General features: G+C 38.9%; 1 protein-coding gene across 9 annotated transcripts in view; it reads left to right on the top strand.

The window, feature by feature from the left end:
• The first annotated feature begins 3701 nt into the window (after window positions 1-3701).
• The window catches only part of LOC122645947 (WASH complex subunit 5-like), a 157072-nt gene continuing 143350 nt past the window's right edge, over window positions 3702-17423 (top strand). For 4 of the 9 annotated variants that reach the window (XR_006330545.1, XR_006330546.1, XR_006330544.1 and 1 more), the window contains exons 1-6: window positions 3702-3945; window positions 4339-4517; window positions 4622-5281; window positions 7833-7976; window positions 11311-11409; window positions 11532-11657. Coding sequence is in view for 6 of the 9 variants with exons in the window: in XM_043839412.1 (XP_043695347.1) it covers window positions 3762-3945; window positions 4339-4517; window positions 4622-5281; window positions 7833-7976; window positions 11311-11409; window positions 11532-11657 (1392 nt within the window). In the remaining 3 variants the exon portion in view is untranslated. Of the gene's footprint in view, window positions 3950-4338; window positions 4518-4621; window positions 5282-7832; window positions 7977-11310; window positions 11410-11531; window positions 11658-17423 lie in introns of all 9 variants that reach the window. The other 5 variants (XM_043839394.1, XM_043839403.1, XM_043839387.1 and 2 more) reach the window with 2 other exon arrangements.

The raw sequence follows: 17423 nt of genomic DNA, 5'->3' as shown, positions 1-17423 counted from the left end.
AGTTAGAATCCAAGTAAGGAAACGAAATGGAATCAAATAATGGGCTAATTAATAAATCAATATTGGTTGTATGGGCAATACATAATAGGATAAAATCCTTACAATCTCCAAGTTGAACTATATGACCACATTATAATTATTCTATACAATTTGCTTTAAAAAAACTTTTGTAAGTCATTTACTTTACAGAACAAACTCTGCTTGAATTTTGACACTTTAAAACTGATATCACGACTAATTCACTCCAAATGATATTGATCAAGTCAACGCCACACAGTCTGCTTCGACAATCACTCAATAATATAATAAAAAACAGTCTCTAGAGATCAGGTTGATTTGGTTCTTTTTCTATACAAAACTAGACTCAAAGAGCTACAACTTTCATGTTTTGAGTTAGGTCCAATTTCAACTGCATAACCAGTTAAATTATCCTTGAAGTCGCATGAAGTGCAAGAACAAGGTGCAGAATAAAATTATCCTCGGTTAGCATTGACCAATTGGAATTTTTAGTCATGTAATGGCCTGACACTTTGTTATATGACCTCCCATGGTTATTAGGTCAATACACCTAATCAAAAACTGCCAATATAACTCCAAAATTTTTTTCAACCATAGCAAAGTCTACTAATTAAGGTTAAACCATTAAGCCATATTTGGGTACTTTAGAGGCTATGCCCTATGGGTCAAGAGCTATGAGAATCACATATAACTTGAGAATACAAAAGAATTACAGGATTGAACTTTTTTTTTTTTTTGGGGTAGAAGTTACATGATTGAACTCTTTCGTAGGTCTTCAACACCGAAGATGAACACTTGTTGATGTTCTAGCCACTTAAGTTTTGAGGCGTTTTTCCATTTGGTCTTATTGAAGTAAAAGATTGATCTTCAAATAGACTTCTCTACTTCATGCGAAAATTCATGAGGACGCAGCGATCATTTCATGTGACCCTGTGTCTGAATGCAGACACCCGACCAGGTAGCATTTCTTTTTCTTTGTTTTTTAAACCATAACTCGTTTTGGTCTTCAAAGTTGACATGTCCTTTTGGTAAATACATCACGTGTGATAGTTTCAATTTAGCAACCGGCAGCTTCAACGACTTAGGGTGCGTTTGGTAACGTTCAGAACAGTTCTTTTGTTCAAAAAGAACAAAAAAACATCAAAAAGTGTTTGGTTTTGCAGTTCGTTTTTTTGTTCTTTTAGAACGAACCGGAGGTCTTAAGCACCAAAAGAACAAAGAACGAGACGCGATGGACAAAAATCACAAAACTTGTGATTTTTTAGAGAAATCACGAAACTCACACCTCTCGCTCTGCTAGCACCAATTTTGGGAGACGACGAAGGAAGGACTTGCTCTGCAACCTCTGCAACCCTAGGTGAGATCTCTCCCTCTCTATCTCTCACACTCTCTGCACCTCTCTCTCGCTCTTTCCCTTTCTCTGTCTCTCTCTCTCCTTCTCATACTCTCTGTGTCATTTTTTTGGTAAAAAATCGAGAAGCTGTGATTTTTCAAGGAGAATCCGTGAAGAAGACTGGTTGTTCGACACTGGGATTCAAGTAGGAACCTTATCTGGTTTTTTGGGAGCTTCCTCGCAGGGTACTATCTCCTTCACTGATGTCTCTCTCGCCCTCTCTCACTCTCTCTTCCTCTATATCTCTCTCGCTCCCTCTTCCTCTCTCTCTCTCTCTCTCTCTCTCTCTCTCTCTCGCGCTATCTCTTTCTATCTATCTTGCTCTCTTCCTCTCTCTCTGGAGTAGTTATTAGGGTTTGTCCCTCAGTCTCTGCAACTCTCTATCTCTCTGTGTCTCGCTCTCCCTCTCTCTCCCTATCGTCTCTATTGTGTGAATTTTTGTTTTTGGCTTTGAATAGCCAAGATCTGACATAATCATTTCATTTACTCCCAATTTTTCTCATGAATTGGATCACCATCACTAAAATTCAAAGGAATCAGCCCCAAAAGGTATGGATTTTATCCATTCTCTTGATCAAAATTGATTTTTAGGTTTTTGGTTCTATCTCTCTCTCTCTTTGTTTTTCCCAATTTAACTCTTCCAGAACTTCTATGAATTATGCACTTCACAGATATTGGAGATAAACTCACTTTCCACTTTTGCAGTTTTGTCTTGTTTGGTGATGGTGGTGATTATTTCAATTGCTAATATCTTGTAGTAACTTTTCTTTGTTATCCCTGAGATTGCCTCGTTACCTAGTTGACCATTTGTGTTGAACTTCTTTGATTATCCTCTCTTGGGAATATTGGAGATAACCCATTTTGCAAATTCAAAGTGACTCGAAGTCAAATTCAGAGGTTTATTGAAATAGAATATTGAAAAGCACAATCGGTGATCTTGAGAGAGAGAGAGAGAGAAGGGTGGGAGTGGCCTTGATCTTGCTTCTTCTGTCATCAGTTGAAATAATCACCAGGCGATTGAATAGCAAATTCTTCATTTTTGTAATGTAATTCTTCATTTGTGTTAATCAAGCAAGGTTTTAATGTGAATCACAGGAAGCTCTTATAGTTGCTTTCAAATATCTATACCTCATTCATTATCTATCTTGTCCGGTAGGCTGCATAGTCAACGGATATGGTTTTTGTGTTTGAATTTGATTATTTCCTTGAACTTCACCATATGTAATATGTTAATATTTTCAATGTGTTGTTTAAATTTTGTCCTGTAAACCTTTACAAGTGCTCAGGAATGGGGCAAGTGACAGTTGATCGACCATATTGCTCTCATAGGTAGAAGAGAAAAACAGAGAGAAAGATTAAATATGAACGCATCAACAAAAGAGGTACTGAAGATGCACCTGTTTTGAATTGAACATCATTCAATTAAAAGCAAGATGTAAGCAGTAAGAAACCACTTTTGGAGAAAGTTGTTAGGAATATATATGGCACCAAGTGAGCAGAGAGGGAATGCTTAAGGTTTGTATTCTTCTGGGTTTTGGTATGGTGAATGCATTCAAATAATGGGGATCGATCAAAAGACTTTTTCTTGTTTTTACTTCTCTGATTTGCTGCTTTATGTTTCTTTTAACTTCTAACTCTTCAATAATTCAATGTAAAGTGTAAGATTGTAAGATTTTTAAATCTCTTGAGTTGTAAACGCACTAAACTAACTCATCTTGTACTATAATTTTGTATCTTTCTTCTTAGCACTAAAGGTTTTCTTAGCTTATACTTGATGGGTCTTTACCTCAAATTGGTAGAGCACTTGGAGCATGTTCCAAAGGGATGATGGTTCGAATCCACCAAGGTCTTTTTTATTCAAATGTTCATAGCATAGTCAGATATGTCACTAATCCACACAAGGACCCAATTTTAATTGCATATTTGAAATTTGACATAATTTTATACTTACTTTGGTTATGTTAATGAAATATTTTAATTTTATCCTAAGGTTGATAAGAGAAAAAGATTTTACAAGTATTTTTTGGTATAATTTAAAAGAAAATGATATTATTGTAATTAATATCGAATTTGGAAGAACAGATTATGTCAAATACCATTTTCGTTCTGAACGACGTTCTTGAGACCGTTACCAAACGCTCATTTTAGGTCTCAGAACGTCATTCCAGACTAAAAACGTCAAAGAACGTTTCTAATCAAGAACAGACGTTCTTTGTTTTGTTCAGACCGTTACCAAAAGCAGCCTTAACGACCTCGGATTGGAACCACTATGCCGGGACAACATTGACACCATTTATCTCAATTTGTTCCTTCCCTTTCCACTGCTAAGTGCTGACCGGGTTCGCTGAAAATGAATCCTTCCGGAGACGAAGGGGAAGACGAAACGCTGCAGAAATCCGACCAAGAATTATTGTTTCCAGAGCTCCTCAACTTCGCAAGCAGAGCTCAAGCCCTAATCTCAGAACTTTTGCTTTTATCTGGTCGAATCCCTCCTGAGTTTCGCGGTGGTCGTTACGATCCCGTGCTCTTCGATCTGAAGTCAGTCCTCTTCTGCTATTTTTATTTTTTTCTTTTCCTTTTTAATTTTCTAAAATTGGTTTTTACATCGAATTTCACTACTCATATAGACACGATCTCGGCTTTGTTCATACTGGATCCTTCGACAATTTCCCTTGCTTGGTTTGGGATTAGCTATGGAGAACAAGTTGAATGATATTCTATGGCTGTAACTTGTTTCTGCGACTCATTTTGAATGTGAATTACTTCTACTATGGAGTACCGTATGGAATTTTTGGGTTGGCCCAGTTTGCTTGGGCAGCTCTTCCTGTTACATGCATTCAAGTTGATGGTTTCTTTTTTAGGTTGTTCTTTAGAATTCACGGGTTCGTGGACGATTTTGGGTTACTTACTTGATTCTGGTTCCTCTGTTAGGTACTTTGATTCTCCCGATGATTTTGAGGCGACAATCGAAGGAAACGGGGAACTAGAGGTGCTGGAGGACCAGCTTCGGGAATCTTGTTCTGTATTTATGCAGCGTTTTTTCCTTTTAGCAAATGGCATTGTGACGTACCATCAAGAACTACTCAAATGTCTTAATGACTTACTGGTCAGATTATAGAAGAACTCATCACTATCATCATCATCATTTTCTTCATTTGGGTGCGTATTTTATGTGTTATTGTCTGTTTACGGTGTTGCCTTGTTCCACAGGGAGGAGCCTCTCTAATGGAGATAGTGTTGTCCAACGAGAAAGGACGGCAGTTGCTTGCAGAATCATTAGCTTTATTTGGGTGTTTGCTACTACTTCTGGAGCATCGAATGGGCGGCTCTTTACGAGAAAAGCTGCTTGTTGCTCATGTCCGCTATGTTCGCTGTTTCAATGCCCCTAATATTGAACCCATGTGTTTGCTATGTCGTGTTCACCCATCTCCATTGGGTCCACTTCATCAAACTCATTCGCCTCCTTGGAGCTCTTCAATAGTCTTTATTCAAAAGCCTGAAGATCTTCTACTCCGATTTCCTTTCCCAAAGCAGGTTGTGGAATCTGTTATCATTTGCCTGAGGGATTGTGATTTGTACAATCTGGTCTGCCATTACCCCGATCCTGAGCACCGGACTGTGGCATTGGCATCACAAGCTGGATGGTTGTATGTTTTGTTGTTCTATTCACCAGAGTTTCTGCATAATGGGTTTGTGATGCGAGAGATTATTGATCGGTTCTTTAAAGATTCTTGGGTGGTTCCATTTTTTATGTACTTTACTGTGGATTTATCAACATCATGGGATGCATATAAAGGAGCAAAAGCGTCCATATCCTCTTGTCTTTCCTCATTGTTTGTTCGTGATCTTTGCCAGCTTCATTACTCAAAGGTTGGTTTCAATCTTCTACTGGTTGCCAGTGGCTTAAGCTGTTTTTGCTCTATTTAGAATAGTTGGTGCGTAAAATATGTAATATACTGTTCCCAGAACAATGTGATTTTATGGAAACAGTTATTGACATTTCTGTTGCATGACTTTCTTCTGACTTCCAACAGTGGACAGTAAAATCTATGATTGGAATTTGACTTCTGGGCAATGGAATGGGCACTCTTTTATTACTTCTTTCAATTGGGAAGAGTACACTGTTGCTCCTTTCTTTTTTGGATTGGTACAATTGCACTTTTTTAACTGAAGAAAAAGAAAAGGTTTATAGGCTGGAAAGTTTTTCCATCTTTCATATCCTTTTTCTCTGGAATTCCTGGACCTTTGAATACACACCTTTATGATCTTTTAGCATCCTTGGGTCCTTGACTCCTTGTCCCTCTCTTCAGATTTAATGATGTCTGATTTATGCAGTAAACTAAATGAAAGTAATTGCTCCAAAAAATGGTCCTTGGCATCTCTTAAAGGCATATTTTGTACAAGACCACTAACACATTGCATCACTGTACCTTAACCTAGCTGATTCATTGCGTTGGATCTCCATACTCCTGGAAAAGTTGAAAATTTTTATCCTCAGGTTCTTACCAAATGTCTCTTGACCTATCCTCCATGGAATTCTTTTTTTTTGTGTTTTGAACACCAACTCCTTTTCAAATCTCTCTCTCTTCACCCTTGCTACTGAGACAATCCTCTTTGTCTACATTCAACAACTCAATCTAACTGTTATGTGCTTTTGTCTCCAAGAATATGTTTGTGATATCATTTTACCAGTGAGTTCCTTGTCCCAAACTTTCAGATAGCCTTTTATTTTTTAGTAAAATTTCAGATGGCCTTTAAGTTGCTTCAAGTTACATGTGAATGTCAAACCTACTTACCCCTCCTCATCAAAGGAGCTAGTTTTCCCAAAATGTTGGGTGATCCTAGGGAATGGCCTCGCTGGCAGTCTAGGTGGTCACCCCAAGCACTGAGGGGGTTCAAATTTTCCCATTCTTCTATGCTAATACATGTATCATGTGTGATAGAAAGCAAAATATGTATTTTATATTGTTATTACATGTCAAAGCAGTTAAGTAAGTACCTTTGGTTGTTTTAGCTCAATCGATGTGGGTTGATATGTGTTTACATAACTCGATTGAGATGTTTACATATTATTGTGAACCTAATAATCACATGGCTGTGTCTCCAAAAACCATGCGCAGGGTGTTGCCTTGTCTCCTATTTGCAAAGCTGGAAGCCTTATGCCCTGCTTAGGTTGATACAAATAGATACCTTAGGCTGCCCAAGGTGATGCCTTGGTGTTGCCTTTACAACATTTAGGAACCAGTTCTCTTCCTTGCTTTCTTGAAACCTCTTATGACAAGGTTAAAAAAACTAGCAACTCTAGGGTTACCCCCTGACGGTAGTCTAAGATGCCATCTCACCTTATAATCCAAGATACCTGCGAAGCTTGACTCATCCTGAGCCTCGTAATTGATGTTAGAAAGTTCTCTCTTGCATAGATTCACCTTGATTCCTTATCCTCTTAAATAGTTTAAGTAGACTTCTTAGGAAAGGAACATACCTAATTAGCTTATAAGTTACTATTGTGTCATACTGTCATCTGCAAACAACAAAAGTGAGAATTACCACCATCCCTTCAATCTCAAAACTTTAATTATTATTGTTCTTCTCTCTTTGTATCCTTTGATACATCTACTAGAAATATCCTTGTAAAAATGAAGAGAAGATTATTTTGTTTGTTGCCTCTCTTTATTCCTATGCTCTATAAAACACATTCAAGATACTTCCAAGTGGCAATATCATGTATCTCTCAAGTACATCTTGCATAGTAAACCTCTTTATTTCCAAGTATATCTTCATTGGCTTGGTCGACTCCACACATTTATTCAAGGGAAAATTTCACGTACCTCCCCTGAGGTATGACTTTTGTACACTTTCACCCTGGAGGTTTGGAAAATTTCATGCAACTCCCTTGCTTTCCAAATGAAGTAATAAAAAAACCCAGTCCGTTAACTGGTGACTGAAAACGTTAAATTGTGTTTTAGTTGACCACATTGCCCTCGTCTTCCTCAAATTGTTTAGGGTTTAAAAAAAAAATAAATTCAGGCCACTACAACATATGACTGTGATTTCCAAATATTTCATACATGCTAAGTCAACCAAATCATTTATTTACCACTTAAAGCGTTCCAAAGACTCGAAAATAACTATTATTGTTTTTCTCTCTTTGTATCCTTTGAAACATCTGCTAGAAATATCCTTGTAAAAATGAAGAGAAGATTTTTTTGAAAGAATGGAAATTTTTTTGGAAGAATGGAAAATTCTTTCCCCTTAAATTAATGTTGCTTACGTTGCTAACAATCTAACATGTATTTTCTATCCTCATCCAGATGGGGCAAGTACATTTTATCTTGGGTTTCTCTGATGTTATTGAATTTTGTATTTATGATTGTGGAATTATTGCTTCTTGACAGTGATTGGATTTCCTTGTTATCGGCAGGTTAAAGATCTTACGTTTGAAATATGTTCGCTTCTCTCTGATGGTATTCTGACAAGGGATTATGTGTTGAATAACTCCCAGTCTCTTCTATCCTTGGTTAGGAATTGCAATATTTCACTCCGCTGGTTGCTGCTTCACAGATCTGTATGCTCTTTATCATGGGCTCTCTCATAATTTTGTTTTTATTGCTGCTGCTGCTGGACTTGTTGTCACTGTTGTTCTTGTTTATTTTCTCATGATTGCTCGCAAAGTTTTCTGAAAAGCTTGAAAGTTGTACACGGCATAAAACTTGAAAGGAGACATGGTCTGCAGAGAATATAAGCTGAAGAAAGAAAATGAAAAGGAAAATATAAAGAGAGTGAGGAGATAAAACCAGTTCAAGAGAATGCACCCCAAACTTACCCCATCTCACAAGACTTTATATAAAAAAAAAAAAAAGAAAAGAAAAAGAAAGAAGGGGGTTAGAAAGAGAGAAACCAGAGCACTCTGCTCCCTGTGACGTCATCAAAGAAGAATGCAAAATGCATAATTTGTGTGTTCCAGCCTTTTCCCTTTCATTTGCATTGGGGAATGTAATCTTTCATAATCCATATATAGATCTTTATATTTCAAAGAAGACAAACACCACCACCAACAACAAACTCAGCCTTATCCCAACTTAATGGGGTTGGCTACATGGATCCAAACAGAACAAAGTAGGGAAAACAGAGTTAAAAAAAAAAAATTAAAGGTAGTAAGAGGAAATAGGCACAGCCCAGCAAGTCAAGAGAAACTCTGCTAAACACCAATTACCAATAAAAAAGGAAAAATAAGTATGCAAAAATCAATGATTTGAGAACTCCCACCACCCTCACCTATGACCCCCAAGCCCAAAGTCTACAAAAAACAGAGGTTTGCTGCTTGATGCAACAAAGATCACCAATCAAAGAAAACTAGGTCCCAACTCCCACGGTTGTAGGCTGTCTAGGTTAACAAGTAAATTTATTGTTGTCAAGCTGTCACCTAGGTGACAAGCAAGTCTCAATGCCCAACATGACCAATCACTTTATGTTTTTAGGCGCCCATGCCCAGATGCTAAAGGAAATATACCTGTAATATGGAAAATATGCCTGGGATCGGGAAAAATAAGTGGAATATAACAAATATTGTTGGGAATATGATAGTTAGGCCTCTCCACCTAATATCTTAAGCTTTTGGGTTGAGAATTCAACATGGTATGAAGTATCGGAACCATTCGTGTATGACTAGCCAAAAGAGGCCAAGAGGACCACACATACCGTATGTGCTGCCACTCAAAAAGAGGGGCAACACATGAAGGGGGGGGGGGAGGAGTAGTGGGAATATACCATCTTGGTCTCGGCACCTAATATCTTAAGCTTTGGGTTGCGTAATTTAATGAATTTACCTGTAATATGGTGCTCATTGTGGCGCTATAACAACTGGGCATCAACTATGGATTGATATAGGAGTGATCGATATAATAGTCCAAAAAGATGGTTAAGGTCTCAAGGATGGGTTAGAAGTGAGGAGAATTAGAAAGTAGACTGTTGTGGCTCCATGATCAATACCAATCAAGAAAACCTTGAAGTAGGAAAGAAGAAAGAAGAAGAAAGTAGTAGAAGAGTGAGATATTGATTTAACCTTGGTAGTTCCTAAGATCTAAATAACTGGTAGCTACAGTACATCTCAATTTCAATCATTGAAATGGTCAATGACTTTCAATTTTAGATGAGGTTGACTACTCCTTTGTATAGACTTCTCAAGAACTCTCTTAGCAATGACATACATTGGCAAATATATTTCCTATTAATGACATGAATAATTCTTGAAGACCAAACCCTCTTGCTAAGATGGCCCGATCCTTGACTGAAATTAACTCTAATTGTCCAACCAACCCTAGCTAAGATTAACTTTTGTTGGCTGATCTCACAAATGTCAGATGATCTTTGAATCCTTGTTTGGAGTAGGCTAATCCAGTATACATGATAGATGGGATTGGTCCTGCCTGTTATCAGTACAGATCTGGACAATCTGAGATTCGATACCAAACATGGCTGTATGTAATAGAAAAACAGAAAGCAGAATGTAGAGCAAGAAGAAGAGAAGTAGAAAAGAGACAATACTTATGAATTAACCCAAGCTTTGAGGAATCTACCTTGAAGAGAGTTTGTGAACACTTCCTTGATGTTCAAATTCATTCTTGGGGTAGAGTAATATAAAGTTGCTTGCTATGGCACAGCAGAAAGTACTTGCTTGAAATGAGCCCAACTCTTAACACCTAAGGAAGTAGAAGTTTTAGAAGTTTCAAACAACCTGTTTAGCTCCCTAACAGCCCAATAAGATAATATATCTGTAATCCAACCAAGCCCTAGCTTGTTAGCTGATTTACAATTGCAGTAGGATATTGTTACTGCAAAGCAAAATGAATTACGGCTGATCATAACTCCCAAATCACTTAACCTGTAATAAAACTGTTTCAACCCTATATGTTCCTTATCAAACCCCATCTAGTGATATGAAATCCAGCTATGAGAGACACCTTATGTAGGACTGCAGTCCAAAATCTTAAAGAAGGCCTGCTGCAACTTCTGGAAAGCATATGACTTTATGACTTTAGATTCATCTCTTGGGTTTCTATTATCAAACTTGTGGAAACCATGTGGACCCATATACAATCGAACGGCTTTTTCTCTTTACGACATAGTGCATGCAACTTCATGCTCAGGCTTGTGCTCGGGATTGTTTCTGAGCTTGGGCTGGAATCTGGGCTCAATACTAGAGCCTTCATTTATAGTCCTTGAAGCCAGGCCTGTTGTCATCATGGCAGATTTGATCTTTCTTCCTTGGGCTGAGGGTATCACAATGTCCAATCTTCTTCCAACTATGTCTTGTGTTGTATACTCACCACTTCTATCTCCTCTCATCCTCCTCCCTTGTTGCATAGCCCACCCCTTCTCATAACTGGTTTACATACCCGATGACTTTGGTACCTGCCCATCTCTATTTCATTATAGAGATGGCCTCTAAGCCCGGCGTTACTAATTTTTTCTTACCTCGCGAGCTTCTATCTTATTGATGTTAAACGGCTCATCCACCCCTTTCCATCATTTCATCTAGACAATGTCTAGAAATCATTGATCCTAATCTTTTTCTGACATGTGTGACTCCTTATCTGGGTTACAGTTAGTCCATGATTCTTGGCTGAATGAATTAATTGAACCACCTCATTGTTATCATTATCACTTCCTATGGAGGAAACTGGAACTGTGATAACTTTGGTTTAAAAAAAGTAAGGCTTCAGCTATTGTATTAGCTTACATATTTTGTTGTAGACTGCTTCAGTGATGCTCATACAAGTTTACAACTGACTCTGTGAGATGTTGAATAGCCTCTAGCTTCTTGATTGTTTTGCTTAATGTTTGTTTGAAGATGGGTACACCATTTTCAATTTTTTAATTTGAATTTTATTAACTTGCAGAGTAGTGACAAAAAATTAAGGGACATAGTTACTTCTGCAGGAACTGCTCATCAGATAGATGAAGAGAGCATAGTATTTTTCTTCTTGAGGACCTCACAAGTGATGATTCCTTTCCCTGCAAATTTTGTCCGTTTATGAATCTAGTGAGGCAAATTTATTTGCTAAAAGCTTTAGAAGTTTGGACCTTGTTTTCTGATTACAAAAATAACTGCATATTGCAGCTTGAGTTTGAAGTGAAACAACTGTATGTAGAACTTTTGGATGGCAACGGAACAATGTGGCAAGAGAGCAAACACTCTGCTTCTGAATGTGTGCAAGAATTATCCAAATATTATTCAGGGCCACAGGTATGTTTTAGTTATCTTGAAGGATTTTTGGTTATATATTGGTTTATTAGCATAGCCAAAATGACTGCTGGATCTAGTTGCAATCAGTGGCAGCTTGTGCTTCAGATCATAGTTCGAGGTTTCAGGCCTTGTTTTGACCAGGCTCGAAACTAAAATATTTTGCGGAACACTGAAATTTCGGGTGCAAGTTTTGGTGGAGGGTTTCGAGGCCCAAATGGACAAATCAGGTCCCAAAACATCTAGGAAACCCTATTTTAGGCCATCTTCTAAACATAGTGGAATCCTTAGATTTAAAAAGAACTCACCCAAAATGGTAGTTTGTCTTCAGACCCTAGTTTGGTAATATGCGTTGTACGGTGCTTTATGCATTCTTTAATATGGCCCATTCCACACAAAATTTAGTACTATAATACATGTAATTCAATTAAAGCAACTTAAATATGCATTAGGAATGAATAGGTATAAAATTATTAAGAGAAAATTACACTCCCCTCCCCTAAGTTTTAAAGATTTTATCAACCATATCAATTCCGTGAAAAAACTGTAAGTGATGACATCAGCCTTAATATATTCATTTAAACCCAAAAAAAACTTTTATGTAGTTAATATTACCCCCCTAATAATAAGAGACTAAGTGAAACGAAGAAGTAGTTCTTCTTCTTCGTTCATTCGAACACTCTCCTCTCCGGTGGTAATCTTCTCTTGCAAATAGTCCTATACACCTTGTGAGCTTAACCGGAACCTGCGAAGACCTGAAATGGTGCCATCGATCTCCTCCTAAGTTCTTCTTGGGTTGAAACTTACCAACCATCAGTAGTGCCATCGATCTCCTCATCCTCTGGTATCTGCGAAACTGAGGTACGGTTTTCCCCTTGATTGCATTCCAGATGAGTCTCTATTTGTGATATAGGTTTTAGGATTTAGTTGTTTCAGAACATTGATAAATCCCATAGAGAAACCTTAATTTTTTTGGATATTTTTTGCTTCAATTCAGAGTGAAATTAAGAAGCTGTACACCCAGGGGGATTATTTCTTGACTGCCACTCTGGGCTTTCTACTATTTAAATTTTAAGATTGTTGGATAGATGCTGAAGTTAAGAAGTATTGGTTCTTAGCATTTCGTTATGATGTACAAGGTACTAAAACTCGGGTCTTAGTACCAACTTGGCCCTTGGAAAAACCGAGTCGAGTCGAGATCTCACCGAGTTGGTGCATTTATTTTTTCTGACTCGAAGCCTCAACTCAGAGGGTTTTAGATCTAGTTTGGGTCTGAAATTTGGTATTCAGCCTATTTTAGGCCATTTAAACACAATGACACTATCAGATTTTACAAAAACAAAGTCCAAATATGAGTTTCAATTCGGACCATAGGTTGGTAGGCGATGACATACTAAAATACCCTACTCTACACATAATTTAGTAATAGAAAGCAAGCAAAACATTCAATTAGTAGCTAAACAACTTACATAAGAATTAGAAATGTGAAAGTGATACACCCATCTGTTTAACAGTGTTACAACTATCATCACATAAAATGACTTTGAATCAAGTATTCAGTCCCCGCTAGTGTCACATAGTCTTCCCATGACATAGTGTTGCTGTAATGTTGCATATAGTGCTCCACAACAAGCATATAAGAGTTCTATCGAGTTAGGTAAGTAAATAGATGGGTCATTTCCATGGGTCAATCCGAGATCTCGCTGAGATATGTCGAGTTCTGTCGAGTTAGGTAAGTAAATACATAGTAGAAGGGTCATTTCCATGGGTCAACCCGAGATCTCGACCCGAGATCCGAGATCTCGCCGAGATGTTGCGCTTTTATGTACCATATGCCATCTCGTCTCGGTTTCTTAGAAAACCGAGAAACTCGCCGAGATCTCTCCAAGTCGAGACGAGTTTTAGAACCATGATGATGTGTGGCTGTTGTCACCATGTTAGCTTTTATTTTGCGGTGAATTTCAAGGTTGTAAAATTTTGGTTATGATGTGTGACGGTGAGCTACACCTGCCGGCTGCAGAGCCCTGAGAGGCACAAATCCATTTTACGCCCCAATGCTCTTGATGATACACTACTCAATGTGATTCACCATTTTCGGCTAAAGACAGGGTACCCGTACATCAACCTGCCAGAGAGTACAACCATTATTAACCACTACAAGTAATAGGTGTGGGAAATGTGGTAATATGGGTACAAGGGTAGTATTGTCCATAGGGGTATTATGGTCTTGTACTCATTGCAGAACATTCTTATTCATATTATAAATAAAGCTGGGCCTGTATCACTTTGACACAAGTCATTCTCCCAATTCTCGAGACTAGTTCCAACATGGCATTAGAGCCAAAGGAATCGATCTAGGGATTCGAGTCCTGAAAATCCAGCTGCCGCCATTCTTTCAAGGGAGACTCTTGTGCCAGTAGGAACCACAGTTCAGCCAGTACGGGAGAATAAGGCCCAACAGATTACTTCTCTACATCTATGGGAATCAGATAAGGATGCCCGCTTTCTCCCTATATTTTCACTTTAGCCTTGGAAGTTCTATCAAGAGATATCCAAACCTGCACGGATCAAAACCTCATCTCCCCCATCCCCAAGTGTAAAGCCCTTAAGCTCTCCCAATTGGCTTTTGCAGATGACCTCTTTTACGAGGTCGAAATAGCATCACAGAAAGAGCAGCTGGAACCTACTACCAGTTGGCCAACATCAAAGCAGTAGCTTCTCCCGATGATCTTCTCCAAAGCTTCTATCATTTACTTTGAAACTATCATGGCTTGTCTTCAGCGCTTCCAGGATATCTCGGGTTTGTGCATCAATCCATCTAAATCTCTTCTCTTTCTCGTTGGGATATGGAGAGAGCCTCCCTCATTGAGAAAGTTGGTTTCTCTATTGGCTGGTTCCCTGTCAAATACTTGGGTCTCCCTCTGATTCCTACTAGGCTCTCTGCTCATCATTGCACTCCTATATTGGATCTCATTAGGAAAAGGCTTCAGCTCTGGAAAGGCAAACTTCTCTCTTATGTGGGTTACTTAGTTTTTATCAAATCAGTTTTGGAATCCTCTTACATCTTTTGGTCTGGTATTTATGGGCTGCCTTACTCTACCATCGAAGCTGTGGAATCCTTGATGGCTTTTGTTCTTTGGAAAGGCACAGACTCCTCTAGATTCCTCTGCCCTGTTTGCGGGGCTTCTGTCTACCTTCCAAAAAAAGAGGGTGGTTTGGGTATTCGGAGAATCAAAGAGGTTAACATGGCAGGTATTATCAAATTGATCTGGAAGATTGTCTCCAAAAAGATGTTGGATAACCTAGAGGGGGGTGAATAGGTTATTACTAGTGAATTTTTGTCCTTTTTAAATTTTCTTGAATTTAAACAAGATAGAAAGAGGGAAATTGCACAAATGAAGGACACACAAAGTTTATAGTGGTTCGGCTGAACTTAGCCTACGTCCACTCCGCTCAACCTTAAGAGAATTCACTAATTACTTTCTTTCAGTACAGTAGGTGGGAAGAACACCTTCACAATATTTTTCTACGGGATAAGAGGATCCCAATCTTTTAAGGATAAGAGAATCCGAATCTTTTAAGGATAAGAGGATCCTTGCAAAACTTAAGTACAGTCTAGGTTAATGCAACAATGCTTTATAAACTTAAAAGCATAAACTAAAACAAAAAGAGAATAAAGGTAAAGATTACCTAAGCAAGGAGTGTGATGTGTACTCCTTGCAAGTGCTAAATGATGCAAATGAATGCTTGCACAATGAAAACCTTCTTTAAGACTTATTCCTTAGAGTGTAAGCATGTGAAGGTCTTTTAAGCTTTGAAGTCAAACCTTGATTGATGTAGATGTGGACAAGTAGACTTCAATAATGAGAGCAATAATTCACTTTTCACCTTTCTCAAAAGTTGGATTTTGGACTATAGTGGATGGGTGAAAATGTCTGACATGTTCTCTATTTATTGGCTCATTAATGGCCTTTAGAACATGTGCAAAATATGCTCTAACAGATCTATTTTTCACCAATCTGGTCGACCTGAAGATTGATCCAGTCGACCGGATCATAGCCGTTGGAAAAACTAGCCGTTAGAAACTAGCAGTTTGAAGGCATAAGTGGCATCCGGTCGATGTCCGGTCGACCGGATCATCGTCCCACTTGATCCGGTTGATCGGATCATATATGGGAAAGTACCAGTGAGGCTACTGCGACTCCCGGTCGATGTATACCCTATGATCCGGTCGATCGGATCACAGACCGGATCCCAATCAAGGCTTGATTTTGACAGTTTGACTGTAGGGATTGGTTCGGGACCTTCTCCAACCAATTCTAACATATTTTAAGGTCAAAAGGGGTTCAATTAAAACCTCCTAAGGTCCCTAAATGATGCACATGCTTATTTCATCGATTTTATGCAAATGCCATTACAAGCATGCAGTGAATGTGTCTACGAATGTGCACACGAGCATCTCGTCTTTCTTTCTTCATGTGACGTTCTTCAATCTTCAAAAGATCTTTCGAGATATTCTTTACTTGACAAGCTTTGTCACGTCTTCAGGGTCTCGAACTTCAATGGTTTGTCTTGATTGTCTTGCTTTTGTGCCTTCTATTTTGGTGACTTATTGGCCTGTTGACATAAAGATGCATACAAGACCATGTCTGATATGTTTGTTATCATCAAAACACTTATGGAGGTAGGGGTAGAATTCCCCAACAAAAGAGAAGTATTTGGGTTGATTGGATTTACTCAAGGCACCTCAAGCATGATTCCTTATGGTTTGTCTTCATAACCCCGGATGCTTCTTGGGTTTGGCGTAAGATATTAGAAGCTCGCTCCCTTGTCCAAGGAGCTATCTATTCTCGCATTGGAGATGGCACATCTACTTCCTTCTGGTTGGACTATTGGCACCCCATGGGCATCCTTCTCCACCTGGTCAGCCCAAGAACCATCTACAGGTCGGGTTTCCCTAGAGACTCTCAGGTTACTGCTATTCTTGGCCCCATTGGTTGGAACCCGGTGCCCTCCACGCACCTACTCTAGTCAACATTTGGTCAGCTCTTCCCTCTATCACTCGAAGCCCTTCTGGGAGAGGCGACTGTGTTATGTGGGTGCCCTCCTCGACAGGTTCTTTTAGTTCTAGAACTGCCTGGGAATCTGGGATCACATTCGAACGAAGGGCCCTCTAGTCCCCTGGAGAAATCTTCTTTGGTTCAAGCATCACATTCCTTGCCACTGCTTTACCGCTTGGAGAGCTCTCTCCAATTGCTTTCCAACGCAGTCTTTTCTTCGGCATCGCCAGATTGTTGTCTCTCCTTCGTGCTGCCTTTGTTGGAACAATGAGGAAGATACTGAGCACCTCTTCTTTGATTGTCCTTTCTCTTCGGCTATTTGGAAGGGAATTTTAGCTAAATGTTGGCCCAGAAGTCGGAGAATTCTTCCCTTCAATATAGAGTGGCTTTGGATAGACAAGACTTTTGTTGGATCTTCTATTTGTGACACAGTTGGCAAGTTGGTTTTTTGTGCGGTCATTAACCACATTTGGATGGAGCGAAACCTTCGGAAATGGACCTCCAAGTCTCGGTCTCACTAGCAGATTTGGGATTCTATCTTCTTTGAAATCAAAGCTAGGCTCTCCTCTGCTCCTCCATCCTTTTATATTGACACCCCAAGGAACATGCTTATTGTTATCTCCTTGGGCCTCTCCTCTATCTCTTTCCAAGCCTCCCTTGTTTGAGGTTCTGGTTCTTTTCTCTTTCTCCCCCGAAGGGGGCTGCTGTA

The sequence above is a fragment of the Telopea speciosissima genome, chromosome 1 (assembly GCF_018873765.1).
Source record: "Telopea speciosissima isolate NSW1024214 ecotype Mountain lineage chromosome 1, Tspe_v1, whole genome shotgun sequence".
NCBI classification, from domain to species: Eukaryota; Viridiplantae; Streptophyta; class Magnoliopsida; order Proteales; family Proteaceae; genus Telopea; species Telopea speciosissima.
Note: the sequence above shows the minus strand (reverse complement) of the source record. Positions and strands in the feature narration are given on the sequence as shown.